The following is a 22,067-nucleotide window of genomic DNA, read 5'->3' on the forward strand; positions in this document are numbered from 1 at the left end:
GTATTGCATTCCTACTTGCAAAGTCCTTTGCTAGCCACTTCGCTTAATTTCCATCAGTTGTTCTGTTGAAGAAGACAGGTGGAAAAAAGAGATGCATGAGATAGATAGCTAAAGAGAAATACAGGGCTTTATTTCTTTTATACATCTTCTCTTTAACTGGGGAATCTACTTCATTGTATTTGTATTTTCCTTTGTGGTTGATATAATTTGCTTTCTCGCAAGTTGAGATAACTAGCTCTCTCCTAGACTCTGTAGGAAGCAGGAACTGTATCTTAATTTTATCTTTGTTTCCCAGCACTGAGAACAGTACTGAGGGACAAAGGATAACTGAATACATAATTTAATTACTCCATCCCAAAGGATGGAACTCCTTCCGGTGATTCACATGCCCAGAGCTCTAGACTTAGGGATCAGGAAACAGAGTTAGCCACCTTGTAGACCAAAAATTGAATATTGATAGTCTGTGAAACACCTCGATGGGTTGGGATGCCCACGTAAAACACTCTTCTTGAATAAAGCAAGCACCATTCTTAGCCACGATGATTTTGCTGGAGACATCATTTGGTTTTGGAGTTCCTCAAATAACTCATTTTAAACTGTTGGGGAGGGAAGCTTTAGTAACATCTTTTGATCTTATGTAGATTTTCAAAATTATCTGAGAACTCAGACTGGCAATAATACGACTGTGAACATAATCATCTCGACCGTAGACTACCTCCTGAGAGTCCAGGTGCGTTGCCTTCTGAAGGGAAGAAATGGAAGGGCGGGGTAGTTGAAATGACGGGGCAGAGCTCCTAAACTGTCGTGTTGTAATGTGCTCTGATGGATGACTAGACAAAAATTTTGGAGATATTTTGTCCTTGATCATAGCCTTTCACCAAGTCCTAGGGTGAAACTGCTCCTTTTGTCTTTGCCTCTGATCCTGGCTCCTCTTTGCCTCATTATTTCCTTTCTATAAGTGGGAATCTTTCCCCCCCATAGTTTTCAGCTTGATGGCATTTCAAATTCATTTTCATTTTGCAAAGTACTTACATGCTCTGCTCCTTCTGCTACAGTTCATAGATAAATGGAGGAAGAGTATTTGAAACATTTTCAAAAGTGAGAAGGAAAGGCTTTCAAAATATCTACAATACACTTAAATTTAACAGGTGTTATTTTCAGCTATCCTGAAATGTGAATTAATTTTAAAATTCAGCTTAACACTCCACCACTTAAAAATCTTCCTGATATTATAATAATCTTTCACACGTTAATAGACTGAATCTGAAGGCATAGGCTCCTAAGTAATGGGAGCACTGTACAAATTTTATTTCCCTCATCTTATTTATAAGGCTGGCCTGATAGAGTCGTGCAAAACCTGCACATTCAAACTTTCAGTATCTCCCTGAATCTTTTGAGTGTGGAAAAGCACTGTGTGTGTGTGTGTGTGTGTGCATATATACATATATATTTACCTAAAGCTTCCATTTTGGAAGCAAATTACAAAAGAAATATATTGCTGAAAACATATTGGTGATGTTTAAAATCATATCTCAAAACCCAAATGTAGTCTGCGTGCTAGACGACAGTGCGTTACTCCTTTAGCCAACTAAAATTCCTTCCAATGTAAGTTATTGTTGAAAACATCCTGTTTAGAAAGGTTGATCTTGTTTATGGTTGTGTCAGTGTTTGTTTTTTTAAAATTTTTTTAAAGATTTTCTTTATTTATTTGGCAGACAGAGATCAGAAGTAGGCAGAGAGGCAGGAAGAGAGAGAGAGGAGGAAGCAGGCTCCCTGCTGAGCAGAGAGCCCGATATGAGGCTGGATCTCAGGACCCTGAGATAGTGACCTGAGCCGAAGGCAGAGGCTTTAACCCACTGACTGAGCCACCCAGGCGCCCTGGTAGTGTCAGTGTTTTTAATAGACTAATCAGTTTCTTGAGGGGCATTTACAGGAACAAGGAACATTTGGGAGTTCTCGTGAGGAAACATTATGGGCTTTGTTGGAGAAAAGGCCCTGATGTCTGTAACCCAAAAAACATCCATGACTTGTCTAATTTTTGTGTTTATGTAGTCAACATTTAGCTTTGCTCAGTGGATGAATATATGTTGATCTTATGAATCCTTATGTTTGTGAGATTCAAGATCATCAGAGACAGTCATTTTTAAAGCTAAGTTTTCTGCTTCTTCTCTCCAACTGCTATTTCTGTCTAGGGAGGACAGGTCAGTGGTAGCTTGAGGTTGTATCTTAATCCTATCACCCCTCTTTTCCAGGAATCCATTAGCGATTTCTACTGGTATTACTCTGGGAAAGATGTTATTGATGAACAAGGACAACGGAATTTCTCCAAAGCAATTCAAGTAGCAAAGCAAGTCTTTAACACTCTCACAGAGTATATTCAGGTAAACATTTAAATATTTCTGCCTTTAATGAATAAAAATAAAAAAGGGTCAACTGGTTACCTTTGAATTTCTTTGGAATTCTTCGAAAATGCAAGATGCCTACTTTCCTACAATGGCCCACATTTCCTGTGAACATTTCGTATAGATTTTTAGTCAATGACAATTAAATACCAGGTTGAGATGTGATTTTCTATGGACTGAATTTGCTTTACTGTTTGGCAGATGGAGATATTACTGATTCCTTTGAGACATGAACAAGAAGGTTGACTCTCGTATATCTCTAGAGCCTGGAATATGTATTAAGCACTCAGTAAATATTAAAGAAAGGAAGGAGAAAAAAAGAAGAAGGGAAAGTGAAAGGACAGAACACTAACTTACTCTGTATTGTGTTCCAGTAAAAGCAAGGATTTTCATAGAAACTTTATATAAAAGAGAATAGTGAAACTTCATGTTAGAACACATACGTGTGTGGGTGTACATACACTCACATACATATAAAATCGTATAGTAATGTATATTTCAGGTATAATTGCAATAACCATGAAGAAAGTATCTTTTTTTTTTTTTAACATCAATTTGTTTTATATTTTCTTTAGGCTAAACTGCTAGACTTAACCTGTAGATTTTTTAAAGATTTTTTAAAGATTTTATTAAATTCTGTTTTTTTCAACATGTGAAGCTTTGGTATTTGCTAGGGGACTGTCAGCCATCTTTGTTTTCTGTCTCCGTGGCCAGTATCTCTCTGAATCAGTCAGTCAGTGTGTTTGAAGTGCCATCTGCTAGGGAGAAGACAGGAGAGATACGTTTAGTTAGTTTCATTAGACTTAAACGAATCGTGCAGCAGGAAGAGGACCTAAAGCAGGAAGTTAAAATAGCAGGTGGTCCCCCAGGGCCTAGCATAGGTGCAGGTGTTACAGGATGAACATGCATGGCCAGGGGAGGGTGATGCAGGGGAGGGTCTGCAGAAGTGGGGGGTGAGAGGGAATGACCCCTCCTCTCCTCCGGCTCCTTCTCTCCTCTCTAGTCATACCTGGGAAGGATCTCACTTTCTGTAGTCTCTCCCTGGGAGGGAAAGAGGACCCTTATCACAGCATTTCACAATGGAAAAGACACACTCGATCATTCTGAGAATTTTTCTTTAAGTCAAATAAAAGTGAAAATTTAAATCTGTTTTGGTCCGGTCACATTCCTCTTTCCTTGTCTTGACTGGCTTCTATTGCTGCTTTTGTCTTCTCAAGTGTCTTGTAAGGTATAGCCATAGCATTCTGTGTGGATTCTCTTGTTTAAGTAATAGAATTGTCCAATGACATTAGGAAGCCAGTGAATTCTATAGAAAGCTGATAAAATGGTTTCAGTATCACATATGGAACTTAAATGCCTTTCTCAGTGCACAGCGAGCATTTCCTGGTTCTTAAAATAGGTGAGATTCCTAAATTTATATAAAACTAGGAGAATCCATTAACCTCTCACTATGTGCAAAACAATTTTTTTATTGGGATATACTTGACAAAATATTGTATCAGTTTTAGATATAAACATAATGATTTGATATCTGTATATATAGCAAAATGATCACCAAACTAAGTCTAGTTAACATCTGTCACTATACATAGCTACAGTTTCTTATGAGTAGGAAATTTAGGATTTGCTCTTTCAGCTCCTGCAACTTTCAAATATGTAATACAGTGTTATTAACTGTTGTCACCATGTTGTATGTTACATTCCCTAGACTTATTTATTTTATAACTGAAAGTTTATACCTCCTGACCCCTTTGCCCATTTCATGCCCCCCCAGCTCAGAAAACTGGCAGTCTATTCTGTATGTTTATGAACTTTTTCATTTGTTTGTTTGTTTAGAGTCTACATTTAAGTGAGATCATACAGTAATTGTCTTTCTTTGTCTGACTTATTTCGCTGAGCATAATACCCTCAAGGTCCATCCATGTTACAAGTGTCAAGTTTCTTTTTTTATGGCTCAGTAATACTCCTATAGGTGTGTGTGTGTGTGTGTGTATCACGTTTTCTTCATCCATTCATCCATCAGTAGACCCTTAGGTTATTATCGTATCTTAGCTACTATAAGTAAAGCTGCAATGAACGTAGGATTGCGTGTATTTTTTTGAGTTAATGTTTTAATTTTCTTCAGATACCTGTAAATGGAATGGCTGGATCATTTGGTAGTTTCATTTTTTTTTTTTAAGAACTTCCATACTGTTTTCTGCAGTGACTATAACAATTTACATTCCCAATAACAGTGCACAAGGAGTCCCTTTTCTCCACATGATTGCCAGTGCTCGTTATTTTATATATACATGTGTATGTATATGAAATATATGTAAATATTTATATATGTATATATAAAAGCATGTATATTTATAATAGCCATCCTAAAAGGTATGAGGTGATATCCCGTTAGGATTTTGATTTGCATTTCCCTGATGTTGAGTGATTTTGAATATCTTTTCATGTGCCTCTTGGCCATCTGGATATCTTTTTTAGGAAAATGTTTATTCAGGTCCTCTGCTCACTTTTTAATCAGGTTTTTTTTTTTTTTTTTTTTTTTGCTGTTTAGTTGTATGAGTTCTTATATACTTCGGATATTAATTCTTTATTAGCTACATGATTTACCTGTATTTTGTCTCATTCAGTAGGTTGCCTTTTCATTTTGTTGATGGTTTCCTTTGCTGTGCAGCAGGCTTTTAGTTTGATACAGTCCTACTTGTTTGTTTCTGCTTTTGTGGCCTTTATTTTTGGTGTCAAATTAAAAAAAAAATTATCGCTAAGACTTACGTCAAGGAACTTACCACTGTATTTTTTTTAAAAAGCTTTATGGCTTTCAGATCTTACATTCAAGTCCTTAATACACTGTTTTGTTTTAAGATTTTATTTCTTTCTTTGACAGACAGAGATCACAAGTAGGCAGAGAGGCAGGCTGAGAGAGAGGGGGAAGCAGGCTCCCTGCTGAGCAGAGAGCCCAATGCGGGGCTCGATCCCAGGACCCTGAGATCATTACCTGAGCTGAAGGAAGAGGTTTAACCCACTGAGCCACCTAGGCGCCCCTCAAGTCTTTAATACATTTTAAGTTAATTTTTGTAGATGGTGTAACATAGGGGTCCAATTTCATTCTTGCGTATGTGGTTTATGTTGTTTTACCAACACAGTTTATGGAAGAGACCATCCTTTCCCATTGCATGTTCTTGGTTTTTTGGTCATAAGTTGATTGACTACAGATGTATGTATTTCCTGATTCTCTTCTGTTCTGTTGATCTGGAGGTCTGTTCTTATGCCAGTTCAATCCTGCTTTCATTACTGTAGCTTCACAGTATAGTTTGAAATCAGGGAACATGGTACCTCCAGATTTCACAGGATTGCTTTGGCTATTCAGGATCTTTTGTGGTTTTATGCAAATTTTAGGATTATTTGTTCTATTCTGTGAAAGATGCCATTGGAGTTTTGAGAGGCATTGCATTGAATCAATAGATTGCTTTGGGTCGTTTGGCCATTTCAATAATATATATTCTTTCAGTGCAGGAGTGTGGGATATCGTTGCATTTGTTTGTATCTTCTCCAGTTTCAACAGGGCCTTATAGTTATCCCTGTACAAGACTTTTACCTCCTTGATTAAATCTGTCCCTGGTATTTTAATCTTTTGATGCAATTGTATGTGGGATTGCTGCCCTAATTTCTCTTTTGGATAGGTTATTATTAGTTGATAACAATACAACAGATTTCTCTATATTGATTTTGTATCCTACATCTTTTTTTTTTTTTTTAAAGATTTTATTTATTTATTTGACAGACAGAGATCACAAGTAGGCAAGGAAGGCAGGTGGCAGAGAGAGAGGAGGAAGCAGGCTCCTCGATGAGCAGGGAGCCCGATGCAGGGCTCGATCCCAGGCCCCTGGAATCATGACCTGAGCCAAAGGCAGAGGCTTAACCCACTGAGCCACCCAGGCGCCCCTGTATCCTACATCTTAATTGAATTATTAGTTCTCACCATTTGTCAGTGGAGTGTGTTTTAGGATTTTCTATATACAGTATCCTGTCCTCATGTAAATAAAAATAGTTTTACTTCTTTCTTTCCAATTTGTTTGTTTTTTATTTCCCTTACCTAATGGCTCTGGCTAAGACTTCCAGTACTACATTGAATAAAAATGTGGTCCCACTTGTTTGTCTTTGCTTTTGCAAAATTCACTTTTGGAAGGAGTGGGCATCCTTGACTTATTCCTGATCTTAGAGGAGAAGTTTCTGCTGAAAAAATTTGCCAGTAGTTTTATGGGAATTTCCTTGGATGTAACAAGTTGTTTTTTCTCTTGATGCTCTTAAAAGTCTCTTCTTGGCTTTAACTTTTGATATTGTAACTATTGTGTGCTTTGGTCTCTTTTGGTTCTTCTTAATGGGTTACTTTCCCCAGGCTAAGGAAGTTTTCAGCCATCTTCTCTGGAAGGAAGTTTTCTGTCACTTTATTTTCTCCTTCTGGGGCCTTTGTAATGTGAATGTTAGTTGGCTTGGTATTATCCCTGAAGTCCCTTAAGCTACCTTCACTTTTTTTCATTTTTTGCTGCTGTGACTGGGTGAGGTCTACTGCTCTGTCTTTAAATTCACGGATCTTCTCTTCAGCTCCATCTTGTCTCTACTGAACCTCCTCGCCTATGTTTTTCAGTTCAGTTGTATTTTTCAGCTCTTTGGAATTTTCTTATATTTCCTTTCTTTATTGCATTTCTCACTTTTTTTTATCCATTTTTACCCTGAGTTGGGGCAGCATTTTTATGATTTCCTTTGTACTCCATATTGTTTGGTTAATATTTTTTCCCTGAGGTTTCATCTTGTTCTTTCATTTAGAACATACTCCTCTGTTTCTTCATTCTTCTTGACTTTCTGTATGGGTTTCTATGCATTAAACAAAACAGCTACCCCTCTCAGTCTGGAAGGAGTGGCCTCCTGTAGATGAGCTTTACTGGTCAGGCCTTGGCTGTGTCTCAAACCCTCATGATTGCCCAGGCAGTGTATTTTATTTTTAACGACTGACAGTAGCTGAAGGAGGCCCGGGCCAGTCAGTGACCCAAAAGGGAAGAAGAGCTTAGCACCTAGATTCAGGCTGACTGGGAAAGCTAGATCCTCAGGCAGCAGCTTTTTCAAAAATGCAAATGTATACAGTCATGTGGGTTGGCAAGCCTTAACCCTGTTGGCCCCAGAACAAGATGATCTGGGGGTGTCCCATGGGCAGCAGTTATAAAGATCAGGGCTCCAGATGAGTGTGCGTGTTCCTTTCTGGGAGACAGCGGGGAGCTGTAGCAAGGCAAGGGGCGGAAGGGATGATAATGGCATCCCGCAGCCCATGTTCCTGAGAATACCTTCATGGCTCCTGGTGGTGGCAGCCCATGTTCCTGAGAATACCTTCATGGCTCCTGGTGGTGTGCCCCACCTGAAGCTTGTCCCCGTGACACAAGCTCCGGGAGTAGCAAGGAGGCCTCTTTCATGGAAAGACAAGGGGTATGTTCCTGTCTGCCCCCCATGCAGTGCCCTGGAGTTGGTAGCCTGCCGAGAGCTGTTTCTCTGCTTGGTTGCAGTCCACTGGGACCCAGTGTAAGGGCCTATTTAGCCGGAGCGGCCCCACCTCGGTTGAATAGCCATTTTGTTGTTTATGCAGTAAAACTTAAATTGACCCTGTCCCCCCTCCAGGGGAACTTATTTAAAAGCAAGTCCGGGAAACCAACCCAGGTAACAGCCCAGATACAAGGGTGGGTCAGGCCAGGGGGAGACATCCAATCAGTGGGGCGCATACAGTCTCCTAGATACCAAGGAGTGTGGTCCCTGCCTTTTGGGCACCAGTTCTCACCAAGGGGATAGACTAGTGCAAATGTCTACTATGGGGTGAATTGTAGTTCAGTTGGCCACCTGTGTGTGGCCAGGCTCAACCACATGGCCTTCGATCTATAAAAGTTAGTCTGGGGGCGCCTGGGTGGCTCAGTGGGTTAAGCCACTGCCTTCAGCTCAGGTCATGATCTCAGGGTCCTGGGATCGAGTCCCGCATCGGGCTCTCTGCTCACCAGGGGGCCTGCTTCCTTCTCTCTCTCTCTGCCTGCCTCTCAGTGTACTTGTAATTTCTCTCTGTCAAATAAATAAATAAAATCTTTAAAAAAAAAAAAAAAAGTTAGTCTGTGAGGCAGGGAGGCGTCGTCGTCGTCCTCTCTGTAAGGGGCGGCCCCGACCGGTCTGTTGGACCGTGGGTCTGATTCTTGATGCTTGGCACGAAATAAAGCTTTGCTTGACCTTCGCTTTGTATCAGTCTCGCTCCTTTGACCATGGACCCATTATTGGGGGACCCGACACCAGGAACCCAAGCCACCCTGCTCCCCAGAGCCAGGTGATCCAGGGGTGCTCCCTGGCAGCATTCATGCAAACCAGGGTACCCGACAGAGAAATGAGGCGCATATGAGATCTCCCCTCCGACAGATGCTGGCGATCTGCAATTTGGCAGAAGGAGGGTGGAAAGATAAAGCTCCCTCCAAGGTCTCAGGAGGAAGGTACAGTCAGTCCACCTTTAGCTCATTAATGAGAAGCCTGCCCCTGGGGCTACAACTCTGTTGATATGCTAATAGGCCTCTTTCACAAATAGAGGGAGCTCCTGGGTCTATGCAGCTTGCTGTGCCCTGGGGGGTGTTCATTTTTAAGAACTCTGACCTCATCCTTTATAACCCTGCGGGTCTCTCAGTTTAAGCCTCGCTGGCCCCCTGAGCCTGGCGCTGTAGAGGTGTTCCCTGTTGGCAGCCACAAAAATCAGGGAAGAGTATAAGCATCTTTCGGCAAGATACCAGTTTGCAGGAGCGAGGGGGAAGGAGAGCACAAAGACTGCTGTGCCGCCTTCCTTCCCTGAGCGCAGCTCCACAGGCCCCTGGAAGTGTGTCACCCGGGAAGCCTGCGCCCAGGCAGAAGCGCCTACACAACCACACAGGCCTCTTCTCGGAGACACCGGGGTGTGTTTCTAGCTGCTCTCGGTGCGGTATGCTGCGGGCAGTGGTCGGCGAAGAGCTCCTCTCTGCTCCTTACAGCCGCATGGCAGCCGGGGTCGCAAGTCCTCCAGATGTGGGTGGAAGGTCCCCTCCCGGAGATATGGGTGCTCCTGACCACAGCAGAGGGACAGTGCGAAGACGGCAGTCCGTGGCTGGAGTGGAAACATGGTACACACTGGGGGGGGGAAAGAAGAAGAAGAAGAAATTAAAAGGACAAGAAGAAAAAAGATGGTTCCCCCCCCCCCCCCCCCCAACTACCACCAAACTGGCTTTCATCAAGCCCTGGGAGAGCAGGGATGAGCGAGCCCACAGACTGGAGAATAGAGATGGTGCCGCTAGTGTTAGTGAGGCCGAGGAGAAATGGGAATATGGCAGCCTCCTTCCCTGGAGAGATCCCAGTCGGCCCTTGCCCCTGGGCCCCATGTTTTGGAATGAGGAAATGAGTCTCTTTTACATGAAGTCAGGGTGCTTTATGAGGGCTGCTTCTGTGCTGGGCCCTGGGAAGGGTGAGTCTACTCAGACGTACTTTACCAGCTTTTCTTTCCTTAGTTTACCACAGCCCCATAGGTCTTGTGGGTGGGACTCCCACTGGTCTTAAAAGCCAAATGTTTTGAGGGCTCATTTCTCAGGTACTGGTATTTATAGTAGGGGTGCCCAGTGTATGGTGCAAAGCTCTTTGCTCCTCAGGGAGAAACTCTGGGGTTTGAGTTTTCTTGCAGTTGTGGGGTATCATACATGGAGTGGAGTTTATGGCAAGACTGCTCAGCCTTTCCTGCTTGCTTGCATATGCTTTCTGTCTCAGTTGGAGACAAGTAGGAAGGGGTTAGTCCACCAATTGTAGATTTTTTTGTCCCAAAGAAATTGTTCTATACATCGCTATAGATTTGTTGTCTCCATGGGAGGAGGTGAGTTCAGGACCCTCCTATGTCATCATCTTGAACTGGAACCCTAAACTTTATTCTCACTTGTCCACGTAACAGAGAACATTCTATATGAGCATCCAAGGGATAAAGTAGCTTGGCTTATTATGGCTTGTTCATTTTTTTTTTTTTAAGATTTTAAAAATCGGGGTGTCTGGGTGACTCAGCCATTAAGCGTCTGCCTTTGGCTCAGGTCATGATCCCAGGGTTCTGGGATCAAGCCCCACATTGGGCTTCCTGCTCGGTTGGGAGCCTGGTTCTCCCTCTCCCACTCCCCCTGCTTGTGTTCCCTCTCTTGCTTTCTCTCTCTGTCAAATAAAAACTAAATAAATAAATCTTAAAAAAAAAAAATTTTTTTTTTAAATTTATTTATTTGAGAAAGAGAGCAGGAGCAGGGTGGGAGAAGCAGACGCCCCACTGAGCAGGGAGCCCAATGTAGGGGAATCCCTCAGACCCTGGAATCATGACCTGAGCTAAAGGCAGACACTAAACTGACTGAGCCACCCAGGCACCCCATGTCTTACACATTTTTTAACTTGTTACTCCTAGTTTATATGGCATTTTAAAAATAATTTCTGAAATATATATGTGAATAAAAATTATTTCATTTACAATTTTAGATATATAGAAAAGTTGCAAAGAAAATGTAGAGAAAGTCTCTGTGTAAGATTCACCCAGATCCCCCTAACATTTTATGTGATTATGACACATTTACCAAAAGCAAGAAATAGAATCTTCTGATCTAAATTACAGACTTTACCAGTTTTTCCACGAATGTCCTTTTTCTGTTCCAGGAACCAGTCCAAGCCACCACATTGAATTTAATGAAATATATTTCGAAGAAGCTTGTGTTAGCACCGTATTTACTGACAGTTGTTAATTCTGTGACTAAAAAGTCATCATTAGCTTCATTATTTTGGACTGCCTTTTAGATTACCATATTGCATATTGCTTTTGGTTCAAATTTTTGCTAACGATAGAGACTTACTTAAGAGGAAGATTCAAAACCAGTGAAATCAAGGTAATCATCTCTAGGATTCCACTGAAGTTTTAATAAGGCGGGAAGCACAAGAATTGCTTGGATGAGAGGACATCATATTGTCTGAATACCTCGAGTAAGACGGCAAAATAATTGGTGAGAAAAAAAGTTTTAGGTGTTATTGCCAGAAGTTCAGTCTGAAAGTAAGACCAACCCACTCTCTGTCAGTCAGTGAAGATTTTACACGAGGCAGGCACTGAGGAGATGCAAGAAATAAGAATGTCCCACAGTGGGTGAGGTGCGTGCCCGATTTGGATTTGTTATCACTTCCTAGAAGTACATGGCCTACGGTTGAGCAGGTCCTAGAAAGTAGTGTAAATTCTGGATGTTTCCACTTTAGAAGGAAAAACGGGTCCGTTGGTCTCACGTCTGCCACTCTGTCACATCAGGTTGCAAAAATAACTCTTGGTCACCTAGAGTTTGCAGAAGACCTTAGTCCCTTGCCATATAATATTTTAACTTTTGTTTAAAATACTGAATACCCCATGAAGAAATTTTTTCCTGACTTGAGGAAAAGTCAAGATTATTTTCTTTGAAATGGCATTTAGTTTTATTTTATTTTTACATATTTGTTTATTGAAGTAATCTCTCCATGCAAGGTGGGGCTTGAACTCACGATGCGGAGATCAAGAGTTGTGTGCTCCTCTGACTGAGCCAGCCCAGCGCCCCAGAAATGGCCTTTTAGTGTTCCCGTAGTGGCCTCTGGCACTTGGCACCCTCGCAGGTTTTTACAACGTGAAGCACCGAGAAGATGCTTGACTTGAGCCCTGGGGAAATCCTAAAGCTCCACTGCTTCGAAACCGGAGTTGTAGGAGATGGCCAGGCCAGAAGTACAGTCAAGTCCCCCTAGCCTGGTGCCTGGCCCTAGCCTGGCCCAAATGTATCAAGCTGCAAGTTAAAATAACCTGACCTCTCCTCACCACTTTCTCTCACACTTGTTCTGTGGGCAGCTGTTGTGGTGGTGGTGGTGGTTTTTTTAAGCTTTATGGTTTTAGATTTTGCATTGAGGTCTATAATACTTTTTTTTTTTAAAGTTTTTATTTATTTATTTGACAGAGAGAGAGACAGTGAGAGAGGGAACACAAGCAGGGGGAGTGGGAGAGGGAGAAGCAGGCTTCCCGCTGAGCCCGGAGCCTGATGTGGGGCTGGATCCCAGGACCCTGGAATCAAGACCTGAGCCAAAGGCAGATGCTTAACAACTGAGCCACCCAGAGGCCCTCTGTGGGCCTTTTCTTTTCTTTTTTCTTTCCTTCCTTTAAGATTTTATTTATTTATTTGACAGAGAGAGAGATCTTAAGTAGGCAGAGAGGTATGCACAGAGAGAGGGGGAAACAGGTTCCTTGCTGAGTAGAGAGCCTGATGTGGGGCTCAATCTCAGGGCCCTGAGACCATGACCTGAACTGAAGGCAGAGGCTTCACCCACTGAGCCACCCAGGTACCCCTTGTGGGCCATGTCTTGACCACTCTTTGAACGGGTCTTGTGCACTGGCCACTCTCAGACACTTCATCATGGGAAGAGCCCCACTCGGTCCCAGCACAGGGGTACACTAAACTCTTACGTGGAATCTCCCCTCCCCCTTGGGGCTGGACATGCCTCTGACATGAGGGTGGGCGGCCTGGTGTATGATCCACGCTTCTCTTCTGTCCACCCACAGGATTCTTTACTTCCTCCTCCTTACCCCCCTTCCCCTTAGCCCCTGGTATCCTTAGGGGTGGACTGCACCAGTGCCCGGAAGAAGCGTTGGGGATGGGAGTGGGGGTTGATGGTGGAGAAGGTCTCCTTCCTCCCAGGGCATGTGTAATTCAGGACTGCACAGCGGAGCTGGGTCTGTGGCATATTGCATTCTTTCTCTGATGAGTGGCCTTGGCCCGCCCATGCCTCTTCTCCCACCCAGACCCTGTGCATCCTGTGGCCTCTGTCCGTCCACCTTGGAATCACATCACCCTTTCAGACAGTGTCGTTGGGCAAGATTCCATAGTCTTGCAGGAGTCTGTCTGAGAAACACGTATCTTTTTTGGTTATTCGGTGCCTTTCATACTTTCTAATACCCAGCTTCAGGAGACGGATGCCAAGCACTCCGGATGGCTCTCTCGAAGGCTCCTTGCTCACTTGGTATAAAGGATTCAGTGTCTCCCCTCTTCCGTCACAGCAGGAGTGGAAGGTGGAGATGCCGAGCACATGGGGAACTCTCCAAAGTCTCACTTTTCACTTTCATCTTCTTTATATCCTTGAAGTGGCAAGAGCTATTTGGTCTCCCCCTTTGCACATACTGAGTCTGGCACCTTGCTTTTGAAGCAGGGAGGTACTTACTGTCTTTTACCATCAGCTTTAGGACAAAAGAGAAGCTGAACACAGGACAAAGTTCCAATTGAACATCTTCTCAGTATCTTCAATGTGCTTATCTCTTCCGGTCACTTGTTCCTAGAGTAAACATGTTTTAATGTTCTCTCAAATTTATACTCCTTAAGAGTCATTTGCCGAAAGGAATGAGTGAATTGGAAGTTAAGAACTGTGTTGTATGTATATTTTTTGTTTTTTAATAAAATCCCTGTCATTTATTTCCCTGGTCGATGTAGGTATGTATGCAAAATTTAGTGACTATAGTATTTTTCCTTGGAAAATAAAAATAGAAATGGTCTGCCTTCAAGCACTCTGCCTGCTACAATGTGTCCTCTCCAGTGTAACCTAAAGATCACTTCTGAAGTGTGAGCCAAGAGAGCGAAGTTAGGTTCCAATTGCCCTGAATTCTGGGTTCGTGAAGTTAATCACCAAGTAATAATCTTTTAAAATTCAGTGGTTGTAAGATTGGTAAAACAGCTGTACACTTAAGAAATCGTTGAAGAGGACTTTTCCCTTGATATGAATGCTTTGTCCAAGTTACTATTTAGCAATAAGAAGTAATTGCCTCTTATCATAAGCTTCATCTCAGATCCTACAGCAGAGAGTAATGACCAATTGATGTGCCTTAATAACCAAAACTGTATCCAACCCTCTAACCCCTCCTTTTTTTGTTATTAAGCATACAGAAAGAACATGAAAATCCTTGAGAAACTGTTTTTAGTTACATGTGAATGCTAAGTTGATTTTGTCCTTGCTCATTAGTGGACAGCTTATTTTGGCCATTAAGTCATTGAGAATGATTGCTATCCATCTGTTTCCGGTCCAGGGTCCTTGCACCGGGAATCAGCAGAGCTTGGCCCACAGCAGGCTGTGGGATGCAGTTGTGGGCTTTCTTCACGTATTTGCCCACATGCAGATGAAGCTGTCTCAGGTAAATCCTCCATCCTAAATGACAAAGACTGTAATCACTGGCAAATTCAACATGCTTACTTTTGTTTGAATATGATCTTTCTTGAATCACTTCTTTATACATCTTTTACTCTCTACATATTTCTTAAAGATTTTATTTATTTTAGAGAGAATGGTGTGGCAGGAGTGGGAGCAGAGGGAGAGGGAGAGAGAGATTCGCAAGCAGACTCCATGCTGAGTGCATGAGCCCAACATGGGGCTGGATCTCATGACCCTTGAGATCACGACCTCAGCCGTAATCAAGATTCAGATGCTTAACCAACTGAGCCACCCCAGCACCCCTCTGTTACTCTATATTTTAAAAAGTTTTTAATTCAAGTATTTTATGCAAACTAAGAATAAGTGGGAGCCATTATTCAAATTGGAGAACAAAAGATACTAAGGAGTTGAATTTAATAGAGAAATAACACAGTGTAGTCCCCAAACATTGTACATTTTACAGTTCTTCATAGACCCATACACCTCTTAGTGATTATTGACTAGAATTTTCCTCCTCCATCCTGGTGACTGAAAAAGGATTTGTAACCTGCAAATCCCTTATTAAAGAGAAACAGTCTTCTTACTGAGTCATGAATGAGCAGCTGTTCTCAGTAGACGAGACACTTATCAACAGGACATTTAATTTTGCGGAAGTCAGAGAAAAACTTCGTAAGGATAAGCACATAAAGAACAGATTTACAGAAATGAGTAAATAAGTCTCTTGGATGCGGTGAACTTTGATGACGGGTCCTGAGATCTGACTGCCCGTCAGGGTCTGGGTGTTTGCCCCGTGTCAGGTAGAGGAAAGACGGCAGGATTTAAGGCCAGAGCATTGGCAGTCCTGCCCAGTGTTTTCATTCACATGTCCCTGCAGTATGCCTGCACCAGCTCCCTTTCCTCCTGTGAAGTAGGGACAATTGCACACACCACCCCCAACCCCAACCCGTGGCTACAAGCAGGAGCCTATTGTTAAAGCAGGCCTTGGTGAAAGTGGTGAGGACAGGTTTTCATCAGTAATAACTGTCACAGTAGGGAAATGTACAGAGGTGAGTGGGTGTTTTAAAGGGAGAATGAGGCACCAGGCATGGGGGGGTGGGGCCAGTAGAGGTAGGAAGGGAGAGATCACAAAGGGTTGGTCAGTGTAGATCTGATTAGGCCAGCTGTGTCCACAGGTTGGCAATTACTGAAGTTCTGCTCCTACCCTCATACAGAGACGGGAGAGGAGACTGGTCCCCCAGTGTCAGCAGGCACACAGGACAATTTTTTGTTTGTTTTTTTTTAACAGCCTTGAGTTTCCCCAGTCAGTCCCTCTAAGGTGGGCTAAGGCCACCCTAGGGGATGCAGCCTTAAGCTGGTAGAAACGCTATCAGTATTTGTTCAAGTCTTTGAGCCCCAGATTACACCCTGGTTGAAAAGAGGACTCAGAAGAGCCTGGCTTGAGTTTTGTCAACATCTAATTATTGGTGACTTCTACCAAATAAGGAAATAACATGATTCTTTCATCTAATCACAAGTGGCATTTTAGTGAATAAAGAAAACCAACATGAACCAAATTGATACACTTTCAAGGGAGTTCTCATTCTAGTGTAGTTCCATCATTTTATTAACACGTGATGCTACCTAGTAGTCGTTTAGTTTGTAGACCTAGCCAAGGGAACACTATTTAGAAAGTCTCATTTTTCCAGCCTTATATTTAGCAAAACCTAAATGAATAAAATGACTGCCTCGTATAATTATTTAAAAAGAAAGAAAGCATAGTTTCAAATTAAAAGAAAATTTGGTGAGTCATAATGTCATAATGTTGATGTAAGTACATTCTGTGTTTCAAGATGCGGAATCTAAGCAGTTGAGGTTCGGACACAACGTATCCTTGTAAAAGAATTTTTTTCGTGGCAAAAAAATCAAAAGCAAACACAAACAAACAAAAAACCCAGAAAATCTTAACCAGAGAAATATCAGGGTGTTGAATAAAATTGGTAAATAAGATACATTATACATTATTTGTATAGGTGTTACTTGGTTATATTTTTGTTAGATTGATGTAAATTTACATCATATCACTGTTTCGCCCATTTTTCCTGAATAAGTTAATTCTTACAAAACACATAGCATTTTTGTGTAATAAGTTAGGAAGAGGGAAAAACAAATTCAGTCTTCAAGTAAAAGAAAGACGTCCGACGTGTGGAGGTACCTGAGTTTTGCACGCTGTTGGAGAATCTGCTGCTGCTTTCATCCTTCTGTTAGACTTATTCATTGTCCTCACACATACTTAAATGAGATACAATCAGTAGTAAATACTAATTCTGAAGTATACCTCTTTGCAATAAGCTACATACTTACACTTGGCCTTTCTTTTATTTTATGATCCCAAAAAGTGTTTACGATGGGTGAAGCAGAGTACTCTTTGTGAGAATAAGTATGCCCTTCCTGCTACATAATTTTCTCATATTATCTCAAATGCAGAAATATGCTATGATTTTATATATATGATGCATTATATGTTCTATGTTAATATAACCTGTGTTAATGTTTTCAGGATTCCAGTCAAATTGAGCTCTTAAAAGAATTAATGGATCTTCAGAAGGATATGGTGGTCATGTTGCTGTCCATGTTAGAAGGTAATCTTGATTTATATTTTCAAGTACCCATTATTCTTTTATTTCAAGGATCAATAGGTGCTTGCTTGTGAAGTCTGCCTGCCACAGAGAATAAAATATCAACACTGAGATATGACAGATAACCGTGGATTTATCGCCAGCTTTATTACTGTTTTCTCCAAGTTATCTTTTTAAAAAGAGCTATCTTGCTTATCTCAGTTTATGTAGCAGTGGGATGAAACCAGTAGTAATGTTTAGGGACACTTCTTCTAAAGAATACACTCTCCAGACATAGTACATAACGATTTTATTCATTTGTTAGTCTTTGATCAGTGACTAACTGATCAGTGACTGTGATCAGGACTATGGGCATTTGAATAACTCCAGCTGTTTAAACCACTGCATTGAGCTGGCTGCACTGTGACTCTCGGGGGTTATTCACATCCTGCAGAAGGAGGAGACAGAGGCCATCGGCCGCACAGCAGCCGCTGGTGGCAGTCTCGTGCTCCCGCCAGGTGCCTCCCTCAGCACTCATCTCTGTCTTTTCTCTTTCCAACTTGTCTTTCTCTGCTACTGCATTTCTCTTCTATATCACGCGGTAATAATAAGCACGGTGGCCAAGAGCTGGGGTTCAAATCCCCAGTTCCCTACTTCCTAGCGACTAGTGCAACCCTTGCACTAGTTCCTTCTCCACTCCCTCCCCTGTGAAATGGAGGTGATGACAGAGGGAATGTGAGAAGTCTATGATACCACGTGAACAGGACCAAAGCCATTAAAAAACCGTTTGTTTTTGTTGCCTATTCTTCTTTCTTGAATCCCTGCTAATTTTTCCTCTGGTTCTTAGTCTGTTGTGCTTTGCATAACTGCAGGAGGCATGCGGTGTGCTAGAACTTCAAAGACGCAGAAACCTTAGGTGGTAGTCATTATATAGCCTCTGAGTGCAGGACGCTTTACCATGACGTCACATCAAATTTTAGTCTGGACGGCAGTAATGACAAGCAGAATAACAGTAGATGCAGCAGTGATTGCTCCCGTGACAACATAAATTCACCCACTATCACATATCAGCTCATCTAATCCTCATGCCAGGGTGACGAGTTTGATAGTATCATTATCGTTATTTAGCACATGAGGAAACTGAGGCACCGACATCTGCCCAGTTGCTCAGCCAGTAGATGGCGGAGCCTGGATTCAAATCCAACAGTGCGGCTCCCAAACCCACGCTCATAACCACGGTGTTTACTGCGGCACGAGGGGACGCCAGCAGACCTCACCACATGTCTTTGTTCTGTTTCTGTCTTGATGTTACACTGCACATTCTGTTCGAGGAATAAGAGCGTTCTGTGACTCTATAATTTAGGATACTATCTAATTTTCTCAAGCTTATCAGTGATCTCCCATTTTCTGACAATAAATATTCTGGACCATGAAGAAACGTAGGGAGAGGGCTTTACATTTTAAACCAGAAAGAGCATATAATTTGCTTTCAGAGGATCTGTTTGAAGTCCTGGCACTCGCCCCCACTAATCTTGTCGCAACAGGCACATTGATTAGCCTTGCTAAACTTCACTTTTCTCAATAGTAAAATCAGAATTAATGAAAAAGTACCTGCCTTACAGACCTATGAACATTAAATAGGGTATTGTCTTCAAGTAGAGATTTTTCAATCTTTTTTTTTTTCTTAAGATTTTATTTATTTATTTGACAGAGAGAGACAGTGCGAGAGGGAACACAAGCAGGGGGAGTGGGAGAGGGAGCAGGCTTCCCGCTGAGCAGAGAGCCCAGTGTGGGCTTTGATCCCAGGACCCTGGGATCATGACCTGAGCCAAAGGCAGTGCGCCACCCATGCACTCCCTCAGTGATTTTTCAATCTTCAAAAGCTGTCCAGATGCTCATCTTTATTATTAACATGAAACTGGACTTCAGTTTCTAGCTTTAGGATATAAATGTTTTCCCCATTTTCTCTATTCAAGAACATGTTGCTTTCTTGATCGATTTGAAGGAGAAAAAAAAAACAGCTTTTGTTCAAATATTGCTGTATTCCTGTTAGTCTAACTACTTTGCAAATACGGTTTTGCATATGTTTATGTAATCCCTCCTTTAAACTAGAGTTTGCAAATCACTATCCCTTTTTTCCTGAGACTTCATGCAGTGGAAGATAAACAAGGAGCCATCCTTGATTCACACGTCATGTAAGATTTATATTGTCCTTTTTTTGTGTAGACAATGATTTTAACAAAAATGTTGCCTTTGAACACATGCAATTCTTGCCCACCAGGAAATGTTGTCAATGGAACCATCGGCAAGCAGATGGTCGACATGCTCGTGGAATCTTCCAACAACGTGGAGATGATTCTAAAGTTTTTTGACATGTTCTTAAAACTAAAGGATTTGACATCTTCTGACACATTTAAGGAATATGATCCCGACGGCAAGGGAGTCATTTCCAAGAGGGACTTCCATAAAGCGATGGAGAGCCATAAGCACTACACACAGTCCGAAACCGAGTTTCTTTTGTCCTGCGCGGAGACCGACGAAAACGAGACCCTCGACTATGAAGAGTTCGTCAAACGGTTCCACGAGCCTGCGAAGGACATCGGCTTCAACGTCGCCGTTCTCCTGACCAACCTGTCTGAACACATGCCCAACGACACCCGGCTGCAGACCTTCCTGGAGCTGGCCGAGAGCGTGCTGAACTACTTCCAGCCCTTCCTGGGCCGCATCGAGATCATGGGAAGTGCCAAGCGCATCGAGCGGGTCTATTTCGAAATCAGCGAGTCCAGCCGCACGCAGTGGGAGAAGCCCCAGGTCAAGGAGTCCAAACGGCAGTTCATATTCGATGTGGTCAACGAAGGGGGAGAGAAGGAGAAGATGGAGCTCTTCGTCAACTTCTGCGAGGACACCATCTTCGAGATGCAGCTGGCGGCGCAGATCTCAGAGTCGGATCTGAATGAGAGGTCGGCGAACAAGGACGAGAGTGAGAAGGAGAAGCCGGAAGAACAGGGGCCCAGGATGGGCTTCTTTTCCATCCTGACGGTCACGTCGGCCCTGCTGGCTCTTAGGCACAATGTCTTGACTCTCATGCGAATGCTCAGCCTGAAGAGCCTGAAGAAACAGATGAAGAAGGTGAAGAAGATGACCGTGAAGGACATGGTCACAGCCGCCTTTTCGTCCTACTGGAGCGTCTTCATGAGCCTCCTGCATTTCGTGGCCAGCGTTTCCAGAGGCTTCTTCCGCATCGTCTGCAGCCTGCTGCTGGGGGGCAGCCTGGTAGAAGGAGCGAAGAAGATCAGGGTGGCGGAGCTCTTAGCTAACATGCCGGACCCCACCCAGGACGAGGTGAGGGGGGACGGCGAGGAGGGGGACAGGAAGCCCATGGAGGCCGCCCTGCCCTCGGAAGACCTCACAGACCTGAAGGAACTGACGGAGGAAAGCGACCTCCTTTCGGACATATTCGGCTTGGATCTGAAGAGAGAAGGAGGACAGTACAAACTCATTCCTCATAACCCGAACGCTGGCCTCAGTGACCTCATGAGCAACCCGGTCCCCATCCCCGACGTGCAAGAAAAATTCCAGGTAATGGGCTCTAAGTCACCGTAGCCCTCTGGCTGTTAGTTGGGTGTGAAAAATGAACCCTACACCCGTTCTCCAGCTGGCGCCAGAGCCTCTTACATGTGTGCCTTGACCTTCCAAAGGGAAGCGCTTGGCAACGCTGGCCTTGTTAAGAGTCTTTACAAATTACTGAAGTATCTTAAACTGTTGAGGTGTAAGCTCAAGTTCCCACCCTGACGACAGCCGTCAGCAGAGGGATCATCCCATCCACACGTATCTTACGAGTCCTTACCATGTGCCTAATGCCCCTGGGTGTCACAGTGCATCCAAGGAAACAGAAGATGTGACCATGGCTTTCAGACCGCCTTAGAGAGTTTGTTAGAAAGATATCGCTGACACTCATGAAAAAACTGGGAAACCAGTAAGTGTGCAACAGCGTAGACAGACTGTAGGGTCACAAACGTTGAGAAAGCAGAGACATCACTCTGGTTGGGAGTAGTTCGGTAAAACTTAACGGGTGAGGAACGTTTGAGTAGGGGATGAGTTGAGGAAGGTACTTCTGACGGACGGAAAGAAAGGGGGGGGAGCCCAGCAGGTCTGTCCTCACTGCTGGCAGGGAGGGCCAAGTGCGGAGGAAGCTGAGGATTCAGACCAGCAGAGTGAAGGGCTTGTGTGGGAAGCGGGTCTCTTCTGCGGGTTATGATCTGGCTCTTGGCCACAGGGTTCTCTCAACTCCTGCAGAGGTGACATGTGATCCTGCTTTTCTTTCTTCTCCCCCTTGGCTCATTCAAGGAACAGAAGGTGAAAGAGGAAGAAAAGGAGGAAAAAGAAGAAAACAAATCTGAACCCGAAAAGGCCGAGTATGTGTCGTTTCTGTATACTTCCCTTTGTTTTAGTCAGTCTCTGTTGCTCGCTCTCCCTCCCCTCTGAGGCCATGCTGGTCAGTCTCCTGCTCCACGACAAAATCCGCCATCCCAGAGGAGAGGCTCTGTGGCCAGGGGGTGGGGGAGGACCCCTCGGCTGCCACACTATCTCTTCCTCCTTGTTCCATGAGGATTCTGTTTGTGGACGACTCCGGGGATTGTCCTTTATAAGCTTATAAGCCGGGGAGGAGACAAATGTTCTGAACGCCGTTGCATGCAGTTCTTGCAGTGACGTCCCTCAGAGCGTGGCCCCAGAGCCACAAGCATAAAAATGGCCTGGTGAATTTGTTAAAACAAAGATGCATCCCTGGACCCCACTGCAGAGATTCCTAATACGGCAGGTCTGGTGCAGG

At 43.3% G+C, this 22,067-nt stretch overlaps 1 protein-coding gene across 7 annotated transcripts in view; it reads left to right on the top strand.

Annotated features, from left to right (window-relative positions):
• Positions 1-22,067, top strand: part of RYR2 (ryanodine receptor 2) — a 738,653-nt gene that overhangs the window by 674,952 nt on the left and 41,634 nt on the right. For all 7 annotated transcript variants that reach the window (XM_045087357.1, XM_045087359.1, XM_045087360.1 and 4 more), the window contains 6 exons: positions 642-730; positions 2,253-2,381; positions 14,521-14,625; positions 17,179-17,260; positions 19,518-20,815; positions 21,584-21,651. In XM_045087357.1, coding sequence (XP_044943292.1) covers positions 642-730; positions 2,253-2,381; positions 14,521-14,625; positions 17,179-17,260; positions 19,518-20,815; positions 21,584-21,651 — 1,771 coding nt within the window. The remainder of the gene's footprint in view (positions 1-641; positions 731-2,252; positions 2,382-14,520; positions 14,626-17,178; positions 17,261-19,517; positions 20,816-21,583; positions 21,652-22,067) is intronic.

This window comes from Mustela putorius, unplaced genomic scaffold (genome assembly GCF_011764305.1).
Source record: "Mustela putorius furo isolate JIRA1106 unplaced genomic scaffold, ASM1176430v1.1 tig00001118_pilon_pilon_pilon, whole genome shotgun sequence".
Taxonomy (NCBI): domain Eukaryota; kingdom Metazoa; phylum Chordata; class Mammalia; order Carnivora; family Mustelidae; genus Mustela; species Mustela putorius.